A 27,254-nucleotide genomic window follows, 5' to 3' on the forward strand; every position below is an offset into this window, starting at 1 on the left:
AAAATAAAATAAAAACACGATAAAACTAAATAAATGAGACAACAAATCTGTTTAATCTAATGAACTGTGATAAAAATAAAAACGTGTAGCAGCGTGTGGGTGAGCTCCGGGCTGTATGTGTGACGGTCGCCTGAGGTTAAACTGCAGAGCGACTTCCTGTGGCTCCGAGCCAGAATCGACGCTTTTTACCGAAGCTTTCCGAGCAAAGCCGAACTCTCATGGTCCACAAACCCGACATCAACCGAAAGTGTTCAGCCCACTCCCGATTCGGCCCCACGGAAGTCTCTTGTTGTTGGGTTGGGGGTGACGGGGGTGGACCAGATTGATGAAATAAAGAGGAAAATATTCCTGCCGCTCCTGCGCCCCTCCCTGTCCGGGGATTTTCGGATCCGAGGCTTGACAAAGGTAATTACCCTCATCCTTTAATAATTTCATGTTATATATTGGTCTTTCCCCTCAGTCAGGGAGGCAGTGGGTTAAATTCTGCAGTTTTTCTTCGCTGTTTGGACTGTTTGGCTGTGGTGAGCGGTCCCACACCGGTGATGTAGGGCGTGGAAGCAGCAGCGGCGGCGGCGGTGATGGCATCCCCTTCCCGCTATAATAAAGCAATTAGAGCCACAGAAGGAGCAAACTTTCTGAATTTCCCGGGAAAATTGCTAATTTCGCAGCATTCCGGCAGAAATGGAAGCGCTGCGTTAGTTTGGAGGGGATGGGGGCGCACGGTGGCCTCCTCCCTCCGTCTCTAATTTTGGCTTCATTCTATAAATTCACTCACGTTTCAAAAGCAGATTATTTACACTGATGCTGACCATCGGATCACCCAGTGGTCTAACGCATACATGCTGTAGCACATGTTGTCATGCATGCTGCCCGGGCTGTGGTGCATTGTGCGCTGTGCTCGGGATATACCCTCTGAAATGGGGTGTTTTCTGGCAGAAACGGTTACGCAACGCTCTGTGGTCCACAGCGTCTCCCTGCAGGACTCAAGTATTGGTCACAGAGAAAAGTCATTTACATTTTATTGAATGAGTGCGGCTCAGGAGATGGATACTTTATGGTGACTACATAAACCACCGATTTATACTTCTGATTTCTGAAAAATATCCCTAATAAGCCTTTTGTTTAGTCTCAAAGTTACGCTAAAGTATTTGGTCAGTCTCTACTTTAAAATGATGGCTCACTGTCGTCCATCTGACACACTGTATATGAATTAATGAACCCGCAGAGACAGAAAGCATCTCCATTCATGTTTATTACCCCCATCTTTTATCTGGACACCTACACACTGGGACAGGCCCCATTCATGCCGGGTGAGGGTGTGACACACCCTTGGCTGCACCACCAGCTGCTCCTGGCACTATGGGCTGCATAAGGGGGAGTAAAGGGGGAATGGGTGGAGGTGCAGAGAGAGGAGCCACTCTTGGGTTTGAAGTTCCTCTGCTGAGAACATTCAGTCTGACTATTTAAATGCTAAAATGAGGAACTGGACTTTGGATTAGCACGTGGAACATCAGGACACTGTCAGGATTGTGAGGTAGTGCAGAACCAAGACCAGAACCAAACAGCACTCGGCTGTAGCAGATGGAAATCAGAAAATGCTATTAGAAAAAATACCACTTTAAAATTGGTTGATTAAAATGGGCCTCCTGCCCGCACGAACATGTAGGCAGTATAAAAGATGCATGTAGCCACCACGAAGCCTCAAGTTAAACATTTTCACTGCTGCTGTCTTTAAAGTGGAGTGAGGGGCTCTCTGACTGAGACACTGCAGACATGCTCGATATTCCCCCTTTCTCCCTCTGATAATAACAGAATAATTTATTTACAGATCATTTCAGTATGAACTGAAACCAGGTTATGAGGTCATGAGGAAAATGTTAACTGAGGTCGTAGAGAAAGGTAGCTTTTACACACTTCTACACAACTGCAAGTCTAGATGAGGTGCCCCCTGCTGGCCATTACAGAGAATTTAGGTCTAAGGCTCTCATGCAGAAGCTCCCATTATCTTTTATGCTGTCTGTGATTAATTTTTATTTATATACCACCAAATCACCAGTCACCTCAAATAGTCTCCTTTATATTGTAAAGACCCAACAATGAGCACTTGGTGACAGTGGGAAGGGAAAACTCCCTTTAACAGGAAGAAACCTCCAGCAGAACCAGGCTCAGGGAGGGGGGGTCATCTGCTGAGGGGAGAGAGACAGGACAAAAGACACACTGTGATGCTGTCTGTGTGTCTGTGATATTGTCTGGACTAATTTGGTGGCACTGGGTTCTGGTGCAGTGTGAGCTGGCTGGCAGGTGAAGGCGGGGCCTGGGCATAATTACATACCTGTATTTAAGCTGATGCATTGAGGACATTTCCACCTGTGGTTGCATTAGTGTGACATCATTTTGGAGGGTTGAGGTGCCCCCGGCCCCGCCCTCCCCTGCTGGTAATGAGAAGCTTAGAGTGATAACTCAGTGCAGGAAGAAGATATTTGACATTAGGGCACTCCCACCACAGTTTATGAGTCAGATGGAGCTTTAAAGGAATCAGAAGGATAATTAATGAGAGAACACAGAAGATAAAGAGGGAAAGTGTTTGAGGAGAAGATAAGATAGAGACACAGGAAACCAGAATCAGGGTGAAGCTGGAAGATGAGAGCACAGAGACTGAAACAGGAGGAGGATGAAGGCGTGATGCTGCTGCCCTCCTGTCTCGTGTGGGAGAGCAGCGATGAGGTGGAAAAGGCTTAAATCCGTCAGTCACGATTGATGTCAGACTCATGAGATCAGCCAGAGAGATGTACCCTCAGAGCTTCTCACCGCAGGGGGGGGGCTGCTGGATGTGTCTCACACACTTCAGTAAAGGCTGTGCCTCGTACAGTTTGATTGATCCTTTCAGTTATAATAGGAGACATGAGAGCTACGACCCCATTTAGAATCAGCCCTATAAATGTACCTGAGAGTCTCAGCCAGAGGACGATGATCTGTGTCCTCCCCTCTGATGCAGCCATACGATGTTCAGAAAAGCAGAAACTGGAAAATGCCTCCTCGTACCCGCATCAGGATTAAATCAGCCTCGGGTCTGAGTTTCATTTGGTTCACACTTCTCATGTTGGAACTGGCCTTTTTCTTCCTCGGCCTGTGCAGCATTCAGCTGTTACAGCCACTACTCCCTCTGCACTTCACTGAATACATATTTCATGTTTTTAAAGTGGATGTGTACGTTTATGTAGTCAGCTGCAGCCTGTCATTTCCTCGTCAGACGTGTACTTCCTCTCAATCAAACCTGTGATTTATGTCTTTGCTGCAGCCCAGCAGGAGCACTCACACATGCAGTAAACTAATGCTGCTGTAGAACATCACAGTGAGATGATTTAAAGGGGAGCGATTAGCAAATATACCATGACTACTGTGTTTCTGCAAAGGACTCAGAGCCTCGGGAAGAGATTCTCTTCCCACGTTAATGCTTAAATGTCTTCATGTGTGTTGACGTGCAGAAGGGCACTCTAATCCCTCAGCAGAAGGAGCTGGCACGAAGGCACTGGCACGTTATTGTTCTCTTTCAGTGAAGATGCATCCTGAACTGGATACAAACAGGAAAGTGAACACATCCTAATGAAACCTGCTTTAATTTAGTAACTTTTGCAGGCTGGACTCTGGAATCAGCAGGAAGAGCTGCTTTGATCTGAGCAGAGACGGAATTCTCAGCAGGAATTCCTCTGTTTGCTGTTCAGGTTCAGGAAGTTTCAAATTAAAAGCACTGAGCCCCTCCTATTTGTATGTTTTATTTTGCTGAACAGGACTTTGATGTTGGCTGTGTCAGCAATAATCCTGAGGATGGAAGCATGTGGATTGATGACTGGCAGCCTGATTGCAGGTGATCTGTACTTTGTACTGTAGGTGAATGCAGGACTTTGATTTTACACCCACAGCTTGTATACCAGTGTGTGTGACACAGACACACACAGCTATGATGCCTGTTATATTGGAAGCTAGCCTGAATAGTGCATGTGCAGCTGGTGCATCATAGTGTCTTCATAGATGAGTCCACACAGCAGGCATGTAATATGGTCTCCTCAGGTATTCAGCTTTAGAAGCCCCCACCTACCTGCTGTTCAAATCTTTTGTTTGCAAAGGGCAGCCAATCAGAAGAAAGCTGGTGTAAAAGAAGGTTGGCTGGTTTCAGACTGAGAAAATTGATATGAGGTGCTGGAAATGAGCACTAACGTTTCCTTTAATGCATCGGTCTGTCTCTGATATCTCACATTTATTCAATTACAACAGCAGAAGCTGCTCAGATGCTTGTTAGTGCTTGAACTACAAACTGAAACCAGAGAGCTTCCATTAATCCAGTGGTTCTCAAATCCAGGCCTCGAGGGCCAGTGTTCTGCAGGTTTTAGATGTGTCCCTGATCCAACACACCTGAATCAAATGGCTGAATTACCTCCTCAATATGCAGTCAAGGTTCTCCTGCTAATGACTTCTATATTTGACTCAGGTGTGTTGAAGTAGAGACACATCTAAAACCTGCAGGACACTGGGCCACGAGGCCTGGATTTGAGAACCACTGCACTAATCTCACCCTCTACATGTTCATGTGCAGAATCTGTTTATAGAGATTCAACAAAGACCTGCATATAAACTCAGTGCCCACTTCATTAGGCACACCTTGTTGGTGACTTTTACCTTCAGAGCTGCCTCCATAGATTCAATAATAATAATAATGCATTAGACTAGAATAAGGTGATTTTGGTCCATGTTGTTATGATAACACAGCTGCTGCAGACCTGCTGGCTGCACATCCATGAAGTGGACCTCCTGCTCCACCACATCCCAGAGGCCCTCTGTTGGACTGAGATCTGGTGACTGTGGAGGTCGTTTGACTGAACTGACTGTTAACCAGTCTGAGATGATCTGAGCTCTGAGCCATCAGAAGATGCTGCACTGCAGTCATAAAGGACGGACACGGCATCCACACAGCTGGGCTGTGAGCTTTAAATGATACTCAACTGGTACTAAAAGCTTAAATTATGTCAAACAAATATCCTCCACACCATCACATCATCATCACCATCAGGCTGAACTGTTGAACTGATAGATGGATCCACACTTTCATGCTGTTCACACCAGATTCTGACCCGATCCCACTGTTACACTTCTTCTTCGTTCTGATGCTCGGTTTGAACTTCAGCAGGTCGTCTGCATGCCTGAAATTTGTGCTAACGAGCAGCTGAACAGGTGTACCTAACAACGTGGCTGCTGAGTGTATATGTTAAACTTTCCGGTCCTCCTGTTTCATTATGTCTCCTAATATCTCTTCATGTAACAATCCCACCTGAGTAACGATGCTGCTGCTCAGCCTGCAGCAGGTCAGCCTCCTCGTGCCAGCTGGCTCTCATCCAGCTCATCATCCCAAAGCAGAGGCTCTGCTGTATTTAAACTTCTCCTACTTTGTCTTCCTTCACTCTTCATCGTTTTTTTTTCCCTCTCCTCTTTCTCTGTTGCAGTTTGTGGTCCTGTGTCGTGAATGGAAAGCTGATTATCTCCACGGGGGGGCATGAAGAGCTGCTGTTCAGCTCACAGCATCATGTCTTTGTCTTTATCTATGAAACGTGGCTTAATAATATATTTGTCTTTGCAGCAGCACTATAGATTTTCCTGCTGTGGAGCATTGGCAGCAGTCTCCTCTTAGTTAACGAGCTAATTCGCCCAAAGCTCTTTACGAGATTTTGGGTGAGGGTGGCTCTCCTCAGTTTGAGGAGAGAAATTGAAGATGGCGTGCTCCCACCTTCCCGAGGTGTTTTTAAATTAAACACGAGGCTAACAAATATATCTTGTCAAATAAAATTATGGCAGATGCTTCTTCTGAAAGTCTGTGGATTCAGGATCCTGCCATAAAAATCTTTTTAATTTGCTCTGTTTTTCTGTGGCTTTTTCTTTTGTGCAGAGATCAAGTGTTCGAGATGAAAGTAATCAGCACTGCAGTGCTGAGCGCCCTGTTCTTCACAGGTAAGCAGGAACATAATCAGTCACTGGGGAGGGACTTTAGATAGATGAATATTTGAAACAGTTTTAGCTCAGTGATTAGCGTGGATACAGCGAGAGCCTCAGCAAAGGAGCTAAAACACAGTTTCCACTTAATTCCTTTCATTTCTGCTGTGATGAAGAAGCTGGCTCTTTGTTTCTGCATGCGGTCTATTGTTAGCTGTCATTATGGGAGGATTTACATTTCAAATGTTTCTGTTTTTCTCTCATTTAAAAGTCTTTGTGTAAATCAGACCAAAAAAAGACGCACTTTAAAATAAATTAGTTTTTTTTCCCCACAGTTGTGTCAGCATCTGTGAAAGGTAAAAACTTGGATTTTAATGCATGACTGAGAATACTCAAATATTACATGCATGACAAAGATGCAGTAATCTGAATGTTTTATTAATATAATAAAAACATCTCGATTGCTGTGACCAGTAAAAAAGGAACAGAGGATCGCCTTCTTTGGCGAGGACATCCACATCGAGGTCCCACCTGGGAACAGCAGCGAGGTCATCTTCATACCTGCGACCAATCAGTCCTTTCCGGTGCCGCTGATGAAAGCGGGTCGAGTGGTGAACCACAACATCTCCTACTCCAACACCTCGGGGTACCTGGTGCTGGAGGACGTACAGGAGCAGAATGAGGGCACGTACATCATCAACAACACCAACAACCCCGACACAGTCAGGCACTTCATCCTCAGCGTCAGGGGTGAGCCCCTCTGCTCCTGTGGTGCTCTGAAGTTGTGTGTCTGAAGTTGTGTTTGTGTCATAAATGAGGGAAAACGCTGCACACAAGTTTCTGTGGATGAAAGTCAGATTCATCAGAACCGCGATGGAAGAATGAAAACCCTCCATCAGGCTTGTTTCTAATGCTGTGTGCCACAGAGAACACACACACACACACGAGTGCAGGGAGCCAATAAAGAACACACACAACTCTATATTAGAATATCAGACCCAGATTTGATGACTGGAAAATATTTTGAACCATCTTTTTTTTTTATGTGCCTAATTTCAGTGTGTAAATTAAAATAACAAGTATTATAAATACACTTTAAATACACTTTTGTACACTGAGCTGTAGGAGAGTAAACACGTGGAGTGTGTAGCAGGACTTTGGAAGCAAAGACAGGTTTGAATAACATGAAGTCCTCACCTTTGACCTTTCTCCTTCTGTGTTGATGGTCAGACTGCGCTTTGGAGCAAATGGTAAAATATGGAGAAACCTACACCATCCACCTGATGAGCATCAAAGGACCCATCAGCCTGGAGTTCAGGTACGGCCAGCAGAGTGAAAACAATGAAAACTGGAATCCTGTTTATCACAAAGAGCTAACCAAGCCCAGGGTCACAGGGTGGGAGGGCCAAGGTGCAGGCTGGACTTTGTAGGCAAAAGCAAAAGTCTAACATAAAGAACAGGAGGGTGTGACAAAGGGCTGTAAATGCAGAGGAAGGATCACACAGTGAGAAACAGGTGGGACAGTTAGAGCAAAGCAGTTTCCAACATGAATCCAAACACACAGACAGGAAACAGCAGGAAAACGAGAGGAGAGGTGACCAGGTGAACAGAATTACAAAATAAAACAGGAAGTGACCTGACGTAACAAACACACAAACATGCCAACACCGAGACTCGACAAAGGAGGGAGGAATACTGAGGGATATAACATGACCCCAACCAAGAACCCATAACAGCCATGACACCCCTACAGAAGTCAAAGGTCAGAAACCTCAGAGCACTGGGCACTAACACAGGACCATGTCAGACCTGACTTCCTGTTTCAGCTTTTTCTGCATCACATCTTTTGTGTCTTTAATAAACCATAAAATAAATGAATAAGCAGAATCATGAACAGACTGTGTAGCATCTGTTTTCTGGTGTTTTCACTGACTGCGAGCACAGTTTACTCTGCCTCTGCTGCTTTGTCATCTTTATTAGTCTAACTGATGGTTTTTCTCATTTTCAGGCCCTCTCCGCCTCAGGTTAATCAGTCAGAGATGCAGCACACGACCGATCCTCCGCCCGTGGTGCTGTACAACCAGCTGAAGGTGGTGGGAGAAGAATACGTGAATCGCCTCAGGGTGTTGGAGAAGCTGGTGGTGCTGCACTCGGTCAGGATGACGGATGAAGGCAGCTTCACCGTAAAGGACGGCGAGGGCAAAGTGAGGATCAGGAACTGTCTGAACGTCAGAGGTGAGCGAAGATCTGAGCGTGATGGACCTGCTTTGTTCCCTAAAATAACCTGATTCAGTACATTTCATGTGTTTTTATCGCCTGTTCACCTGCAGTGACTCTGAGCCCCCTACTGGGGTCTGCCCCACAGTTTGAGAACCACTGCTGTGAGTTAATGTGAGTGTTAAACTCCACAAGCTGCTGCTTCATAATGTGCCTAAAAAAAATCTAATTTAATCAAGAAAATAATGTGAGGTGGAATAAATACCTGAGTCTGAATACAGTGATGTAAAAAACTCCATCAAATATTTGAAATATTTTAATCAGCAGACAGAAAAGAGTCGGTGGTTTTATTGAAGCTGGAGTTAATAAATCTGAACTGCAGCAGAAATAAAGAGCAACAAATCCTCTGTTCATTGTTCATCCACAGCAGCAGCAGAGCAGTAGGTTAAATAGGTGTCAGGTTATTAATATAAGCTGATATAGTTTTAAATTAATTACTGTGCTGATTACTGATTACTGTGCTTTTGATGTTTCCCAAGATTTTCCCCAAATGCTCTTGTTTAGTGTCCTAAAACCTTTAACCTCAGAAAGGTCACAGGTCTTTATTAAAGTCAGGTTTGAGCCACCTACAGGGATCCAGGCTGTTTGGTTTACTTTAATGAGGGTCACGGAGCAGAAATATGACTGATAAATAAATATGACTGAAATTAAAACAACACGAGAGCCTCTGTGAGGCTCTGAGCTGAATACCAACATTTGCCTTCTTTCATGCAGTCAGTTTATATATTTATGTATATATATATGATCATTTTTACCAACTTTCTGTTTATATCAAATTATTTTGCTGTACTGTGGGTGTTGAGGACACCCGGGGTCCTTATATAGATTATATAATATTATATATTTCCAGATAATTACAAGTTAAATGTGTTAAAGTATAAAACATGTTTTATGCTGTAATGAGATCATTAGTTTTATATGATCTGCATTTAGATGAATGAGGATTCCAACAGGTTTAACTCAAAGGCACCTTTGAAATGTGTCTTCATGAGGACACTTTGTTACTTTATTACTTTGTTTCTTTGTTACTTTGTTGCTTTATTGTTTATGTCTCTGCCGCAGATCACCAGGACTTTAAGAAGCTCTCCCATGGAGAGAACCTCAGGATGAAACTCTACCTGCCCCACTCCAGCGTCAGCATCGTCTACAAGCCCAAATCAGACAATCAGGACCGAGTCATCGTGTACCAGGGGGCGCTGGTGACGCCGATGGACCCGCTGCTGGAGGGCCGGGTGAACGTGGAGGGCTCAGAGCTCATCATGAAGAAGGTCCAGGTGTCGGACTCGGGGGCCTTCAAAGTGACGGACCTGGCTGGGTTTCCTGTGGCTACTGTCTACATAGATGTAACACGTAAGAGGAGAAGCACACTTAAACATATTCTGCTGGGTTCTTGCATTGCTGTTGGCTGGCAAGCATAATTAACTAATTAGCATCTTTTTTTTAAATGGAGCAAATGTAAACAGACACAGAGAGCTGCTAGCATGATGTTTGCATGTCATCCAACATGAGCTGTAAGCACTGAAGCCAGAAACAATGAGAGAGCATCTACTCCTAACCCTGACCCTGACCCTGACCCTGACCCTACAGAGTTACAGCCGACTGATAAATGCTGCCTGAAATCATCCCTGTTTTTGCAGCAGATGGAGCCATAAATTACAAAGTGAAGCTCATGTTGTATTAATAAGACTTGAAGCCGTCATTTTAGACCAAAACCTCATGAGGAAAGTCTTTACTGAGGTCAGAGCTGAAGAGAACAGCAGGATAATCTCCTCATAGACTTTTATTCAGCATGACTGCCAGAGGAGTCGCCCCCTGCTGGTGACTAGAAAGAATGCAGTTTTTGCAGCAGTGCTGCAGTGATTTAACTGAAGCTCAGGCCCAGAGGCTGCTCAGCTTCGACAGTCTGAGCTGCTTCGTGAGTCTGCTGGTTTAATAGAGCAGCCTATGACAGTCATAAATGTAAATAAATAAGATGCTGAAGGATGAACTCTGCAGGCTGCTGACATTCATGCTCCTCTGTGCCCTACATGTATTTCTATTTTTATGTGAAGCATAAAACAAGGAGAATTGGAAGAACAGTAACCAATCAATAATAAATAAATTAGTGGCATTTTATTGTAACACACCCCATTTATTTAGCAATATTTATACCTTTAATAAATGAAGTGGATGAGAGGAGACTCTTAAATCTCTCTGAGGAGGCAGAGCTCGACGTTATTGTTACACTGCAGTCGTGTTTTTTTTTCATAATGTTTATTGATTTCTTATCAGTGCTCAGTTTTGTATGGATGATGATGCAGTACATGTGATAACAGACTTAAATGATGGAGAACGTGAGGTTTAAAGGAGGCAGAGATGAATGCTGGTATCTGGTCTGAAGCATCGCTCCTGTTGGCTCATTGTTCCCTCTCTCCCGCCTTCTTCTGTCCCTCTCAGCCTATAAGATGACTTCCCTGACTCTGGCCATCCTCTCCCTGCTGGGCCTGGTGGCCGTCATGCTGCTGGTGTGCCTGCTGTCTTGTCTCTACAGAGTCCACAAGAGGAACGAGAAGAACAAGAAGCTGATGCTCATCGCTCAGCAGGCTGGGAAGAGAGACGGCGAGGCTTTCAGACAGGTAACGCCCACCGCTCTCTCCTCATCACCGTGGCTATGAGTAAGGCTGTGATGGGACTGTAGGGAGAGGACCACTCTGCTCCTGCTGGGGCAGTGAAGGTGCTCAGCATCCTCCCCTCCAGGGCTCAACCCGTTAATGTGTTCACACCCATCAGCGAGGCTGAGGATGAATTTTTTTTCTTCACTCATCTCCATCAAACAAACATATTTGGTTTCAGTGTTTTCCACCATCTCACATCAGTCATGGTAAAATAAAGAAGCAGTAAGTGAAGCTCTATGATTAGTAACTAAAACCTCTGTAATAACATGTTATAATTTTCATTTAGAGTAAACTGCAAACACAGGTTAGAGTCCTAAAAGGATGCAAACACAGCTCCATGTATAAATGATATATTAATAACTGTGGGTACTATAAATAGCTGCAGCTTTTCTTGGTAACTGCTAACAAACCAACCTGTGCCGGGGTCCTCTGCTCTGAACGTCACAGCTGAGGCCCACAAACTCAGGTTTCCGCCACTAACAGCTGTTTTATCTGCTGATGATGAATTTATTTAAAGTCAGGAGTGAAACTGAGGTTTGTGCACGTGGAAACATTTCACGATGACTGAGAATGATAAAAGAGGACAATGCAAACACTCAGTGTTATAAATACGTTATAAATATATAAATGTGTTATAAATTATAAATACGTTATATTCTGCTGTGCACACGCACACAGTTTTATTTGTGTTTTATGCTCCTGGTATTTTTAATCTGCAGCATGTAGGAAACTCATGATTATTTAATTTGAATGAATTTAGGTAAACTGTGAGTCCCTGTTCCTGGATTAGAGCAGAAATCGTTGAGCAGCAGGTAAAACACTCGATCATTTATACTAATTTAATCCAATTAAGGAGCTTTTAGAGCGTCTGTGTTTGTTACTGTTTCTGCCTGTGAGCGATGCTGAGCCACAGAGACACGAACACGTGACTGTTTAAACTCCTCGTGTTCACCTGCTCGTTACCCATTCACTGATGGACCTGATGATTTAGAAGAGCTGACAGTTAACCCAGCAGGCGGTTTGTTAACCAGCTCAATTTATGGATTCCCATTAAAAGCCCATTACAAACAGACGGCTCTCCTATAGAAGCACCTAAACATCAGGATTGGTGGGCGGAGGTTTAATACGAGCAGCAGATTGATGGAGGGATGTGTTTACATCAATTTTATCATCATTTAATAGAAAAGTGCTGACACACTGAATACGTCAGAATAAATCAGCCTGTCTCATAAACAGAGTTTGAACTCAGACCTGAGATGAAGTCATTAAATAGCTGTTAACCCTCTGATGCCCAGCAGCCGCTCAATGATGCTGTGATTAAAAAGCTGCTGCAGCATTTCAGATGATCCCTCAGTGTGAAGCAGCTCTGCAGACCCAATCAGAGGACAGCGTTACAATAACAACATGTCACATTACTGACTCTGATTATTGGTGTCTCAGATACATTCACAGTTCATGCTTCAGGTTTCATTCTCATCCATAATATTTATGGAGCTGCTTCATGTTTCAGTGTTTTTCTAAATGTTTTATTCTAATTCTTCACACTTGGTGTGTTTGTGTTACCTGTGATTCAGTCAGGTGAGGGTTTCCACATGATGCTCTAATCTAATCTAATCTAATCTAATCTAATCTAATCTAATCTAATCTAATCTAATCTAATCTAATCTAATCTAATCTAATCATCAGATTAAAGGTTTTACTGACAGTGACAGTAAAAATACATAAAATATGACTTCATTTCCATCATCATTGTGCTGCCTGCACACAGGCTCATCTCCTCTACGTGTTTACAAACATTCAGACGGTTCAAATGATGTTTTTATGCTGCTTCATCAGTATTCAGTTGAAAGTATGAATGAGGAAAGAGGCAGGTGTGTGTGTGCGTGTGTGTGCGTGTGTGTGTGTGTGTGTGTGTGAGTGTGAGTCCTCGGCTGACGTGCGCTGCATTTCCTCCCTCTGACTTTAAGGAGCCTTGGGCGTCGCCTCGTCCCGGTGAGAGAATCGAGTCCTTCTTCCTGTCGGTGTCGCTCTCGTCTGCTGTTTCTGGGCCAAATGGGCTCTTTGATCAACTGAGACCAGACGACTGGTGACAGTTTCAGAAAGATGTGTTTGTATGTTTGAGATCCCATGAAGCCATTAAAGATATTGAGCACCGGCTCGCTCGATAAATCCTGAAGAAACTGCCATCAGTCCTGATGAAGCCGAGGTTGATCGAAGACCTAATTTGACTAAAGTTGATGAATGAGGAGATCTGGCTCCACGACTTGGAACAAACTGTGTCTGTGATCCTGCTCGCTCGTGTGACTGAGCTCTTTCTAATTCACATACAAGTTTATTATGTGCTCTGAGTAAATCCTGCTCACTGACCTGCTTTCAGGGTTCTTAAAGAGAAGCTTCAGTTTCTCTGTATTTACTGTTTTTGTGGGATTTACATAAAAAGCTGAACTTTACTGTTTAATGAAGGCACTTCAGATGTTTTAGCTTCTTCTGATTGGATGGCTCAGTTTCAGAATCATCATCCAGGACTTTAGACACAGCTGTGATCCAGGTCGAGCTGCAGACACCAGAAACAAACATTTTAACAAGTCGTTTAATCCACGATTAACCCCCACGCTCCTTAGATAATGTTCCTGAGATTAGAATAAAGGAAACAGCTTCATTTTAAAGTTCCTCTGCACTCAGGATGTGTTTTCAGTTTAAAGTGTTTAAGCAGGATTTCTGATGGAGCCAGTCCTGGTCCAGCAGATCACTTTCAATGTGATGAGGAAGTTTGAGGCCTAATTATTTTAAATAAACCTTCAGTGGTGCACAGGAACCACCCTGTAGAAAGTATTAAAATGTGGACGTGGAGAACATTTACATACCCTGGATGAATGCGAGGCCAATGAATGTTTTTCATGGGAAAAACTGGGATCATTATTTTAGGGAGCGTCTGCAAACGTGGAGGGATCTGTGATTGAATGACCTGTTGAGATGGTTTTAAGCTCCTCAGTATTGGTGCAGCTTCAGCGGGAACCCCCCCCCCCCGCTGATTAAACTGCAGTTACTCATAAACATGGAGGTTATGATAACTGCTCAGATTTCACTGCTAAAATAAACTCAGCTGCGCGCACACGTCCCTTCTTCTTCAGTGGTGTTTATAGTGTGGTGTGAATCCCAAGATAAATATGCAGTGTGGGTATATGTGCTGTGTGTGTGTGTGTGTGTATTCAGTGTTGTGATCTTGCTGATGCAGAGTAATAACTGTGACATGATGTGAGACAGCCTCCATTAATTTGCTGCTTTTACATTTACTCTTTAATGATGCAGTCATAATAAATGAGGCTGTCATTATTCTTCCACATTATTCACAACAAGGTTTTTATTTTCATAACAAACAGATGTTATAATTTGGCTTTAACTTTTGTTTTTCATTATAAAATATTAAATAGGCAGTAACACTTTTTCCTAATAAAACTCAGCATTATTTTTAATTGCTCGTCTCAGTCGGGGTCTCAGGGCGGCTCCAGCCGTCCCTACAGAGACGATACATATATGAAATATAAATTATATAAATACACGTTTATGAGTAAATGGAGGTGGAGGGACTGCAGGTGGATGAAACAGCAGGCAGTGATGCAGCAACAGCATGGTAAATGGACTTATTCTTATACTTTCCTGCTGAGCTCTCAGAGCGCTTATAGAACATGTGAGCATTTCCCCGTTCACTCCAGCACGTCCTTCTGCAGCTAAATGCTTTCTAACATTCATGTTCACACTGTGACGTTTGCATCAGAGGGAAACCTGGGGTTCTTCTTGGGGTTCCAAGGATACTTTGGCATGCAGACTGGAGCAGCCAGGAATCGAACCACCAACCTGCTGTACTCCTGAGCTACAGCCACCCCAACGTCAGAGGAGGTTTTGCAGCATTGATAGATGCCAAACTTTTGCCTGGTACTGTCCACGTCACATATACAGTAACAGTCAAAAGCCAAACGTTTTCCTCCTTTAAAGCAAAGACAGAAATGAGGGAGAGTCAGGTCAGGACTTTATTCCATACTTCACACAAACCGTCAGTTTAAGCCCGACTGTGATTCCCTGTCTTATTGTAGTCGTGTTCATTTTCATGAGCTCGGGCCTGGAGGCCAACACCTCCTCTGTGTTAACACAGGAATAATATTCTGAACCAGATGTTGCCTCAGACCTCTACTTTCCACTGCTTCACACGGTGCATTAAATTATCGTTTATTATCAGCACCTGCCTCATACTCCCAACATCAGCACAAATAATTCTTCCAGATTTCCCTCAAAACTTATTCCACATCAAATTATTTAAAGTCTTAATTTAGGTAAAAACCAGTAAAGTTATTCCTCACAAGCCCATCAAATATGAGGCAGGCTGTAATTCCCACCGTCCTGTCCAATCAGCTTCATTCTTCCAAAACAGGTGTTCCTCCTCAGAAACAGGAAACAGTTCAGGGGCCGCGGTCACAGCATGGAAATCATTTCTGATGTTACACATCAAAGGTGATACAGGTACAGGTGACACAGAGGGACATCACTTCCTAAAGTGTTAATTAGAAACCCATCAGCAACTGGGCCCAAACACAGAGTCAGTCAGTCAGACAGGAAGCACTGCTGAAAATACTGTACTAATACTATTGCAGTCCTTTCAAAATAAGAGCATTTTAAGGTACCCTTTGTACCAGAGCTGCTGATCATGGTTCCTGTTTTAATTTGACTCCAGTCACAGTTACATTATTAGAACTCACTGATGCTGAATATGAGTTCCTTTAAAAACAGGTTTGCTGCTGTGTTTTAGTTTCAGACTCGTGTTTGATTTCTTTGTTTCATGTTTTTGATTCTTGTGTTTTTGCTTTTTGTCTTTAACTCATTTGTTTAGTTCAGAGTTTTTTACTTTTAAAGTTTCAATGCTACCTTTCTTCAATGTTTATCTTGTTTCTGCCTGGCTAGTCGTCACGGTGTATTTATAGTCCTGCCCTGGTGGTCTCAGCCTCTCCCTGATCTTTGGGTTTCCCTCTTATTAAACGAGCTGCTGAATATAAATATCAGTTTCTTGTTATTTGTGCCTGCAGTCTCGTGTTCGGCTCTTCTCATATTTTGACATTTTTTGAAAATTAAAGTAAATTTGAAGTTTTTAATCAAATTATTTCAGAAATATTTTACCAACAAAACAAAAACAGATCAATGACTTGATTATTTGTAACAAATCAATAGAAATGAATTTTAGTGTTTGTGCTGTGTCATTTTTACTGATGATTGTGGGATAAACGTTAAAGCAGCAGCTTCCATCCTTCCTCCCTGTAAATGTCTCTGTGTGGTTGTTTTATTGTGGTGATGTGTGTGTTTGTACAGTAATATGCTGCATATGTGTGTAAAGCCTTTTATTTGTGTTTAAGGTGTTGTATGAGTGTTTTGTGTGTGTGTGTGTGTGTGTGTGTGTGTGTGTGTGTGTGTGTGTGTGTGTGTGTGTGTGTGTGTGTGTGTCGAGGTTGAGAGGGCAGCAGTGCCTCCATCACAGGTGTTTCAGGAGACAGACATGAAATTCAGGTCCATCACACCTGAGTCACCTGCACACCTGTGTGCTCGTTTCATCCTTCACTGTCTGCCGTCCTCCTGCTGTCCTTCTTCTTGCTAACATATCAGCTGCCTTTATTCCAAAAATTAAATTTGACCACCTTAAACAGTGTTATTGTGTTTGCAGCCTTTAAAGCTGTTTTTGGAAACTTTCACTTTCAGCTCCCTGAAGTCCCGCTCTGACCACCTGGACTCGTGCACCTGTGGTTTCACCTCCATGGTTAGAAACATCCTTCAGTGCGTTTTCAGAGTTCTCATGAATTCTCAGAGTCAGAGTGAACTGAGACTGAGGGAGGACTCTGCCACATCACATGCTGGCATCCAGCAGCGTTCCCATCCTCTCCCATTGGCAGAGATCGGGTGCAGGTTTTAAGGTGTTCCTGTGGGAGGTAAAAAATGAGCTGAAGATGTTGGCCCCACTCAGGGATACGACCTTCAAACCACCAAATTTTAATCAAGTATTTCTCTTCAGATTCATTATTTTAAAGGGACGGTTACAGAATCTGATGGTTGCAGCTTGCATTTGAATAATTAAGGATCTTTTGCATCTGCACAGCATCCTTAGCAGGATTCTTCTTTCCAACAGACCGACTGTAATGGACACATTTGGTATCTACTGTACATCCTTCAGTTGAGCTTTTCACCTTCTCTCTCCATTCACACCTCGACTCACCCCCATTCACCTTATTCTTGCTTTGCCTCTCCTTCAGCACATCCATCTGGCTCTTTCTTGTCCTTTTTCCCAGAGTGCACCTTGAGTCCATCTGCCTTTTATTGGCCCCCATGTTGTCCTCCCTGCAGCTGAAGGAACAGGCATTAATGAAATACTGTAACCCCATTGGCTGTTTCCTCTCAACCTCCATCCCTGCCATGAGGACAAGGAAATCTAACAATCCTCTTTAATATCTCTGTGCCCTTAAATGTAACCTGTGTGTGTGTGTGTGTGTGTGTGTGTGTGTGTGTGTGTGTGTGTGTGTGTGTGTGTGTGTGTGTGTGTGTGTGTGTGTGTGTGTGTGTGTGTGTGTGTGTGTGTGCGCGTGTGTGTGTGTGTGTATGTGTGTCGTCTCCAGCAGTGATGTGTATTTTTAATGACTGGCATTATGTAAAAGCTGCTGTGAGGCCACATTTTCAGGTCTGCTGCATGTTTGTGTGTTTTTCTGTGTGTGTGTGTCTGCAGGTGGTTCGTGAGGCTTACAGCAGGTTCACTGAGGAGTCCCTGACACAGTCCATGTGTGACAAACCCACAGAGAGGACCGAGGTCACCATCAAGGTCTGCACTGCAAATTAGAAGCTGTTTACATGCAACAAGAATTCAAAATAATGACCAAAGGAATGATTAAAAGCATGTCATTAAAACATCACAGGTTATTATCAAAATGCAGACTCGGCTCTGCAGTTGCAACATTCATACACAGTTTTAAATAATCATAATCATGTGTCAAAATAGTATCAAAGAATCTGAAATGACTTAAAATGATGAGTCCAGAGAGGTGATCCACGTCTGCAGCTCGCCTCAGCTTTGCATCAGTCTGACGTGACCAGCTGAGAACATCGTGGAGCTTCCAGCTGCTCAGGAGTCAGAGGTGATCTTCAGCTGCAGGCTGCAGATGGATGTGTGCAGCTTGCAGCTGTGCAGTGGTTATTGGTTGTAATTGCCTCAGAGGAACATGTGGAGCCTGCATCTTGAGACCGCTGCCATGAGAGTGCAATAAAATGATCCAGTTCATCTTTGTGCAGTAAACAAATTCCTGTCCTGACTCGGACTTTCAGTCACCAGGTAACGAGATGAGCGTTTGGCTTCAGCTCCAACTACTCGTCCATGCTGTTTATGAAAAACAAGTGCACCATCAGCAGGGATTAGGGTTCAAAGGTTACAGAATTATTGTGATAACAGCTGCAGAAACAATAATAAGAGCGTGGTCTGAGAGTGGAGCCTTCATCCTGATTATGAGAACAAGCTGAAGCTTAATAAAGTTTCCCGTCAAAGTAAATCAATTAAAAAAGATTAAGAAGGGGGCGTGGCCTAGGTCTCAACATGGAGTAGACGTGTTCTGAGGGAGCTCCGACTTAACTTCACATTATTTCACCCTAAATAATATTTAAACTTCTGCTTAACATATTTGTGGTGCACCATCACACTATGAACAAGATGACGAAACCCAAAAGCAACAAGAAAGACAAAAGCTCGGGGGATGAGACCCTGGACGACCGGACCAAACTAGCAAGCCTCGAGGTGGCTAATGCTAACACGAGCCCCGCGTGTTCTCCAGGTCCATCCACCACCAATGAGGACGTCCTAGCAGCCATAAGCAAGCTTAGCAGCACGGTCGACATGAGGTTTGTGGAGCTCAATGGATCAATTTCCAGTCTCAGAGCGGCGCTTTCTGATATTTGTGACCGCGTGACATCAACCGAGGCTGCAGTCGTGTCACAGGAAAGACGGATTTCGGAGCTGGAGAAGAGACACGATAGTCTAGCTACTCAATGCTCTCTGCAGCAAGCAAAGCTGGATGATCTGGAGGCGCGCTCTCGCTGGCAGAATATCCGTATCGTAGGCGTACAAGAGAAAGCCGAGAATGGCAGACCGACGGACTTTGTCTGTAAACTGCTGCCCGAACTGTTGGGAGAAGACAACTTTGATCGGCCAATTGAAGTGGATCGGGCACACCGGAGCCTGACGCAGGCAAAAGACGGGAAGGCGAGAGCCATCATTGTCAGGCTGCATTACTTTCAAGAGAAGGAGCGGGTGCTGCGGTTGGCGAGGGAGAAGAGTCCTCTGCAATACAACGGTCGCCCGGTGTTCATCTTTCCTGACCTCACCTCAGCTGTAATGAAAAAACGTCAGGCGTTCCAAGCTATTAGGGAGCAATGCAGGTCCAAGGGGTTTCGGTATGGATTTCGATACCCGGCGCAGTTCATGATTACTGTGAACAACAACACTGCTACGTTCGACACTCCAGTGGAAGCCGATAAATTCCTGAGCCGAGAGATCGAGGACTGGCAACCTGGGACTAAATGAAGCAGGTGGCCAGACTATTCTGTTGCTGCTATGTTTGAAATGTTGAGAAAGAGCAACTAAGATGCTGTTATTGGGTGAGAAATGTAATTTATCTATCTTGATACGTTAATTGTGCAAGGTTGAGTGGCTACCATGGTTGGTGAGATGGAGAGGCTTGCTTCTTGTCCTCCACCGGGAGGACGGCTAGCTCTAGTCTTAGGTTGGGGGTATGGAGACACCGCTCCTGGTTCTGTTCAGTTATGTTGGGTGGTGGGTAGGGTTAGTTACGTTACTGGGGGGGCTGTTTATTGCACATCGGCGTGTTCTGAATATCTTATTATCTTCACAGTCATGCAACAGTTAGTCACTAAAATGTATACAAATTAATGTCAACTGATCCAGATAAACATAGTAAGAGCGGGGTTAATTTGATTAGCTGGAATGTTCGGGGGATAAATAGCCCTCTAAAAAGAGGTAAAGTTTATGCACACCTGCGTTCACTGAAGGCTGATATTTGTTTTCTCCAGGAAACACATATTAAGAAAACAGCTGCTAAAGTTCTTAGTCCCTCATGGGCCTCCCATGTATTCCAGTCAAATTTCAGCACAAAAACTAGAGGGGTTGCGATTTTAATTAAAAAACACACACCTTTCATTCACAAGCAGACGATCTCGGATCAAAGGGGAAGATATGTGATTGTTAGTGGGCTACTGAATTCTATACCAGTGACACTTATAAATATATACGGGCCTAATTTTGATGATCCCATTTTTTTCCAAGACCTTTTTAATGTTGTGCCGGATTGGGTTGGTTCTAATATAATTATTGGTGGGGATTTAAACCTAATCCTGGACCCAGTTTTAGATAGACAACGCCCTCAGTCTAATTCATCTAAGAGCGGAGAGTCCCTCAAAAGTTTATTGCAATCCCACAATATGGTCGACATTTGGAGACTGTTATATCCTACCGGGAGAGATTATTCATACTTTTCAGCAGTACATAAGTCCTACTCTAGGATTGATTACTTCTTGTTGGACTCTAGAATGCTAGCATCAGTATCAAGCTGTAAATACCACAATATTCACATATCAGATCATGCTCCTGTGTCGCTGAACCTTAAATTAGATTTTAAAAAGGGGAGGTGGAATTGGCGCTTAAATAACACACTGTTAAAAGATAAGGAATTTTGCTCCTATATTTCAAACGAAATTAAATCATACCTGAGTTCTAATGACAGGGGGGATGTGGATGATTCAATGCTCTGGGAAGCAATGAAGGCGGTTATAAGGGATGTATAATTTCGTTCGAGGCAGCAAAAAATAAAGGGTCTAAGATAAGGTTGGATAAAATAGACGCCCTGTTGACCAACTTAGATAACTCATATAAATTAAAACAGTGTCCAGATACATTGAATAAAATAACAGCTCTACGATATGAATACAACTCCATTATGTCAAGAAACGTTTCTAAATTACTGGTACAAGTCAAACAAAGATACTTTGAGTTAGGTGATAAACCCCATAAGCTATTAGCCCGTCAGCTTAAACAAGCTCAGGCCTCTAGAGCCATACATCGTATTAAGCTTGAAGACGGGACTTTACTCACAGATCCGGATAAAATCAACGACTGCTTTGCTGACTTTTATACTAATGTTTATCAGTCACAGGGAAAATTAGACATTGAAAGTATGGAAAGATTTTTTGAAAAATTGAATTTGCCAAAATTACCATCAGATTCAGTTGAAGCGCTGGAAGCCAACATAACTTTGCAAGAAATTGAATCTGTTATCTCTACTCTCCCCAATAACAAAGCGCCTGGTCCTGACGGCTTCACTGTTGAGTTTTTCAAAGTATTCAGCCCCAAATTATCGCCTTTACTTTTGCGTATGTTAAACCACTCTAAGCAAGCTTCAAGATTGCCTCCAACATTATACAGGGCTAATATTTCGCTTATTCCTAAACCTGGCCGAGATCCAGAAATTGTTTCATCCTACCGCCCAATTTCGTTATTACCACTAGAAACCAAAATCCTTGGGAAAATTTTAGCCAATAGACTCAAAAAACACATAGGTTTAATCATCCATCCGGATCAGACTGGCTTTATGCCAGGTAGGCAAATGTTTTTCAATCTGCGTCGTCTTTTCAATATATTATATTCAAACCATTCAAATGAACCCATTGTTATTTCGCTAGATGCACAACGTGCATTTGATCAAGTAGAATGGCCCTATATGATGTATGCTCTCAAAAAATTTGGTTTTGGACCCTTGTTTACAGAATGGATTGATATAATCTATTCATACCTGACTGCTTCTGTCATTACTAATCAGAATATCTCCTGTCCCTTTGCTATTCATCGTGGTACACATCAAGGCTGCCCCCTCTCCCCATTTCTCTTTTCAGTTATTATTGAACCTCTGGCCGCCAGCATTAGGCAAAACCCCTTAATATCCCCCATTGAGATGTTTAATTGTAAACATCATATTTCACTGTATGCTGATGACATACTTCTATATATCTCTAACGCACAGAAATCGCTGTCTCCTCTTCTGACGATGATCAACAATTTCGGCAGTTTCTCTGGTTTTTCTATTAATTGGGACAAAAGTGAACTAATGCCGCTTACTACAGAGGCTGATTCAGAATATTTGAGGTCCACATCATTTAAGATAGCTCATGACTCCTTCACATACCTGGGCGTGTTGGTAACAAAAAATCCAGAACATCTTTTACGGCTGAACTGGCAGAGTAAAATTTTACAACTCAAGCAGAACATCGATTTCTGGAAAACTCTCCCACTATCAATGGCCGGTAGGATCAATGCCATTAGAATGGTGGTGTTACCACGATTTCTCCATTTATTTCAATCTATCCCATGTTTTATAGACGTATCCTACTTCAGACAATTAGATTCTATTATTATTCCCTTTATTTGGGGTTATAAAAAAGTCAGAATTTCCAAAAAACACTTATGTAAACCAGGAATGGAGGGTGGGTTCTCCTTACCAGATTTCAAGCAATACTACTGGGCTTGCCATTTATCCATCCTGGCGTGGTGGAGGAAGGGCCCGCCCTCATCCGATGTGTCCTGTCCTACCTGGTTATCATTAGAGTGTCTGCATTGTTGTAATTCGTCTTTAACTGCCCTCCTTAACAGTCCCATTAAAGTCAATAAAACACTCTATACCAATAGTTTTGTCATTAACAATACTATCAGAATCTGGAAACGGATACAAAATTTTATAAAAGCTCCGGAGGTTTACTTTGATACTCCTATTTGTGAAAATCACTCCTTTGCACCAGGTCTCAGTGACGCCGTTTTTCGGACATGGAGAATGAAGGGCATCGGTGTGATTGGCGACCTATACGTTGGTGGAACCTTTGCATCCTTTGCGCAGTTATGTTCTGAGTATAATCTTCCACCGTCAAGTTTTTTCCGTTATCTGCAGGTCCGGGACTATGTTAGGAAAAATGTATCGGATTTTGGAACTCTAACGAGACATGAAACCCTGGAGGAAATAAATAAATTTGATCCTGTCAATCGGGGGGCAGTGTCACACTTTTATAAGATCTTTAATAGTATACGTGTAGACACATCCAGGATAAAGAGGGCATGGGAGGATGAGTTAGGGCAACAACTATCTGATGAACTGTGGGAGGAGGGTTTGAAAAGTATACAGGACTGTTCAGTCAATGTTAGACACAATCTCATACAGTTCAAAACAATACATAGACTCCATTATTCAAGGGAGAAGCTGAGCACTTTCTTTACTAGCGTGTCTCCAATTTGTAATCGTTGTCGAGCTGCTATTGGTAACTTGACACACTCCTTCTGGTCATGTGCTCAGCTCCACTCATTTTGGGAGAAAATTTTTCTTTTTTTTTCGACAGCTTTTGGAAAGAAATGGGACCCAGAACCACTTATTGCCATCATTGGGGTCTCCAGTGCTATGCGACCAGCCACTAAAAATGAGAAAATGGCTGTTTTGTTTGGTACGGTGATTGCTAAAAGGTTGATTTTGAGATTTTGGAAAATAGACTTTGTGCCCACATTTGATCTGTGGTTGGGGGAACTAGCAAATACTCTGCATCTGGAAAGACTGAGATATTACAATGAAGGTAAAGTCAATATGTTTGAGAAAATATGGGACCCTGTACTAAAATTCCTTCAATGAAAAACTGTTAGTGACAGACCCGCCACTGCTTACTATCTTGTATATCAACTGGTGATGTATTGACCATGTTGCCTTGACTGTGTGAGAGTTTTATGATGTGCCGATTGTGTGGGTAAGGGATGGGCGGGAATTTGAACTGTTATGTTAATTTATGTATGTCAACTTGAAAATTTTAATTTAAAAAAAAAAAAAAAAAAAAGATTAAGAAGGATTTAAAGACAGTGACATCATAAAGTGTCACCTGAGCACCAGGTGTGATTAAAATGCAGCTCGCTGCAGTGGAACAAATTAAACATCAGCATAAAACTGCAGTTTTCTATATTTAGATTTACTTTTAACAGATCGACGTGTGTGACATCAGACATCAACACTGCTGTAAATCACAGCAGCAGCTCCAACAACAATGAATGTGTTCTCTAACAGAGGAAGCATATAATATAACCTGCATATTATAATCTATGCGTTCAGTACAGTCCTGGTTTCTTTATGCAGATATTTCCATTTTTATCACTTTGTTTGTGTCCGTGTAATAGAAGTAGAGCTGTAGGTGAATCTATAAATGCAGATGGAGAAATTCACATAAATTATTCACTTTATTTTTTCTCTGACCTAAATTTTAACCACTTGCTTTTCTTCTATTCTTCCTTCCTTCACCTTCCTCCTCCTCCTCCTCCTCTGTTTCTTACTCGCTTCAACTCTTTTAATTTCTTTTATTTATATTAAGAACCTTCTTCTTTCTTTTCATCTCAGCTCGCCGTCCCTGCATCGTGTTTTTCTGTTTACTCTACTTTCTCTTTCTTTACCTCCTCTTCTTTCATCTCGTGCTGGGTCCTACTTTCTCCTCTTTTCTCTCTTTATCTTTCCTTTCATCTTTGTGCCCTAACCCTTCTGAATCGTATATTTAGCGTGCCTTTCATCTCCTACTTTTTTTCAGGGCCTCGAAGTGTCCAAACCGGGCCGCTACCAGGCGCTCAACTCAGACAACTTTTTGGAGATGAGTGACTCCGGGGTTGAGTTTACGATCTCTGGCCTCCCACTGGACAGCGACACCGATGCTGCGATGACCTACGCCTCTCACAAGCCCCTGCTGAATGCCGCCTCCCCTCCAGCCATCTCTGAAGGAGTGCACTCCAACAGCTTGGAGGCCACCGTGGTCCCCGACGGTGACCTCAGCGCCAGCCAAACCCCCGACTCTGCCGCCAGCCCCGCCTCTAATCCTCACTCGCTCGTAGCTGCGACCCCTGATGGCAGCCTGCGTGGCGCTGCATCGCCGGGAACTGCCTCCAGAGGCACCGTCGAGTCAGACGCAGCCAAGACGGAGGGAGAGGCTGAGAGCAGAGAAGGTGAGCAGCAGGAGGAGCCGGCCCCGTGCACCTGAGAGGAAGAGCCAGGTTGTGTTTTTAAGCTCACCTGTCCTAACACATCCACAGACACCTGCAGGAACTTTTCATGTCACACCACCACCGAGTCCTTCATCACTGAATCATCACAGACAAATATTCCTGCTCCATATGTCAGAAAATAAAACTCACAATGCAAAATTAAAGCAATATGCACCCCCCCCCAACTGTATCAGATCTCAGCATCTGGAAAATGCATGCATTTAAATGAAACATTAAAGTAGCTCTGATAGTTCAGATCTGACATTAGAGTAGACTGCTGCATGCACAGGCTTAAAAAAGAAGTGACGAGGATGAAACATTCATCACTGTTATGAAAACGAATCAAAGGGGTCAAAAGATTTTAACACACACACACACACACACACACACACACACACACACACACACACACACACACACACACACACACACACACACACACACACACACACGCACACTCTGTTATTAACAGTACAAGCATGTCCTCCACCACAGAACTGCTGGTTTCAGCATTTAGAGCAGAGCGAGTTAGAGCAGACTGAGCCCCCCCCCCACTGCTGGATGGTTGTTTTCCTTTCTCTTATATTCGATGTGTCAAATCTGCCACATTTGAAGGAATCATAGAGAAACCTGCCTAAACGTCCACCTCGTCTCACTCACACTAATGATAAACAAAAGAAGCCCAAAGAGCAACAACGACCCACAGAAACTATCCTCATCAGTATCATCCACCCGTGGGAGGTGTCACACGCCCTGTCAGGGAAAATCAAACCCAGACTCTGCTGTGGTGCAACACGTCTGGGCTTTGGAACATCTCCGGAAATGTAATTGGATTCTCGGTCTCTGTGCAGACGGACCGATTCACGGACACCGTCGAGCGAGGAGCGCTGATAAAAGAGACGACAGAGATGGAACAGTGTTCTGTTCGCCCAGCAGATAAATGACTTGCATGATTTAAAGCCTCCTATTTTCATCTCAGCCCCAATCCATCTCACGGTGCTCCAATTATTGTAGCCCAGTTGTTGCCAAAATGAAGTGAGTGGAAAGGCAGAGTCTAGATCAGTCTGTGATAACGATGCAGCAAACAGAAGGAGGCTGAATGAGGCGTGTGTGTGTATGTGTGTGTGTGTGTGTGTGTGTGTCTTATTAGATGCTTTGTATGAGTCAGTTCAGCCCATTAAAAAGAGAACAAGAGGATCTGAGCTCACATTAAGGTTAAATCAGGAGTCTGCACACTTGTTACTGGTGCTTTATGAATCCCAACTCCACATAACTCATAACTCAGATAAGTGACCAATAATAATTCAGTGTCCTGACAGCAGCAGTGATGGTTGTATAAAGGCTTCATCTCTCAGATATGTTTCATCACTGAGGTCACAAAGGTCAGTTTGTGACCTTCTGCTCAGACCCCAAATCCTGCTGCACATTTGTTTATGAAGAGCTCTGGAGGATGTGGATGGACCGGAGATACAGTCAGAAATCTTTCAGTAATCACTGAATAATGAAAACATTCTGTGGAGAACACACGATGGATGAGGAGTGGAATAAGTGACAGACGATAAAACAGAGCGAATTACATGAAGCTCTCTCCATCCTAATAACCACTTCAGACTAATTGTTCCCGTCCCTGCTGTGACAGGAGCCTGTGGGCTAATCCAGGTCACAGGATTTACAGCACAGAACGAGGGCGGAGGCGTCTCAGAGAGCTGATGTAACTCCATCCCTGCATCTCCTCTGCAGCCTGTGTCCTGTCATGGTGCATGCTTTACCCTCTGAGTGGCTCCTGAACCGCCTTCGTCTTCATCGCCGAGGCCTGTGTCCCCGTCTCCATCACTGTTACTGTTGCCATGGAGAGCTGTTAGCGGTACGGCAATCTCACGCTGGGAAAGATTCACGCCCCGCACCTCTGAGGGGGCCTAACAGCAGTCAGACAGCTGCAGATACTCAATGCCTGGAAAAGTAAAGCACAAATTTTAACACGTGAGCTCTTATTAAACATGAAAAGGGTTCAAGCTGTAAGTGAAAGGGGGAAACAATAAGAAGCAGCTATTGTACATACATTAAAATGACCTTTTGTTAGCTCGTTCCTTTCTTATTCAGGAAATCTTAGTTTGAACTGAATCTTTTGGCATCGTGTGTTTACAATAACTCTCATATCCTACATTAATGTGATTGGATGATTGATTTTATACGGCTGTTCTAGGGAGGGGCTG

The 27,254-nt window shown here is 43.4% G+C and overlaps 1 protein-coding gene across 1 annotated transcript; it reads left to right on the forward strand.

The window, feature by feature from the left end:
- The first annotated feature begins 264 nt into the window (after window positions 1-264).
- On the forward strand, window positions 265-25,461 carry LOC115787588 (uncharacterized). Its single transcript, XM_030740336.1, has 10 exons — window positions 265-405; window positions 5,936-5,997; window positions 6,315-6,335; window positions 6,454-6,729; window positions 7,210-7,297; window positions 7,988-8,214; window positions 9,319-9,606; window positions 10,693-10,871; window positions 17,665-17,757; window positions 24,594-25,461. Exons 2-10 carry the CDS (start codon window positions 5,952-5,954, stop codon window positions 25,035-25,037), a joined length of 1,662 nt encoding a protein of 553 aa, XP_030596196.1. The 5' UTR covers window positions 265-405; window positions 5,936-5,951; the 3' UTR covers window positions 25,038-25,461.
- The last annotated feature ends 1,793 nt before the right edge of the window (window positions 25,462-27,254 follow it).

Source organism: Archocentrus centrarchus, chromosome 11 (assembly GCF_007364275.1).
Source record: "Archocentrus centrarchus isolate MPI-CPG fArcCen1 chromosome 11, fArcCen1, whole genome shotgun sequence".
NCBI classification, from domain to species: domain Eukaryota; kingdom Metazoa; phylum Chordata; class Actinopteri; order Cichliformes; family Cichlidae; genus Archocentrus; species Archocentrus centrarchus.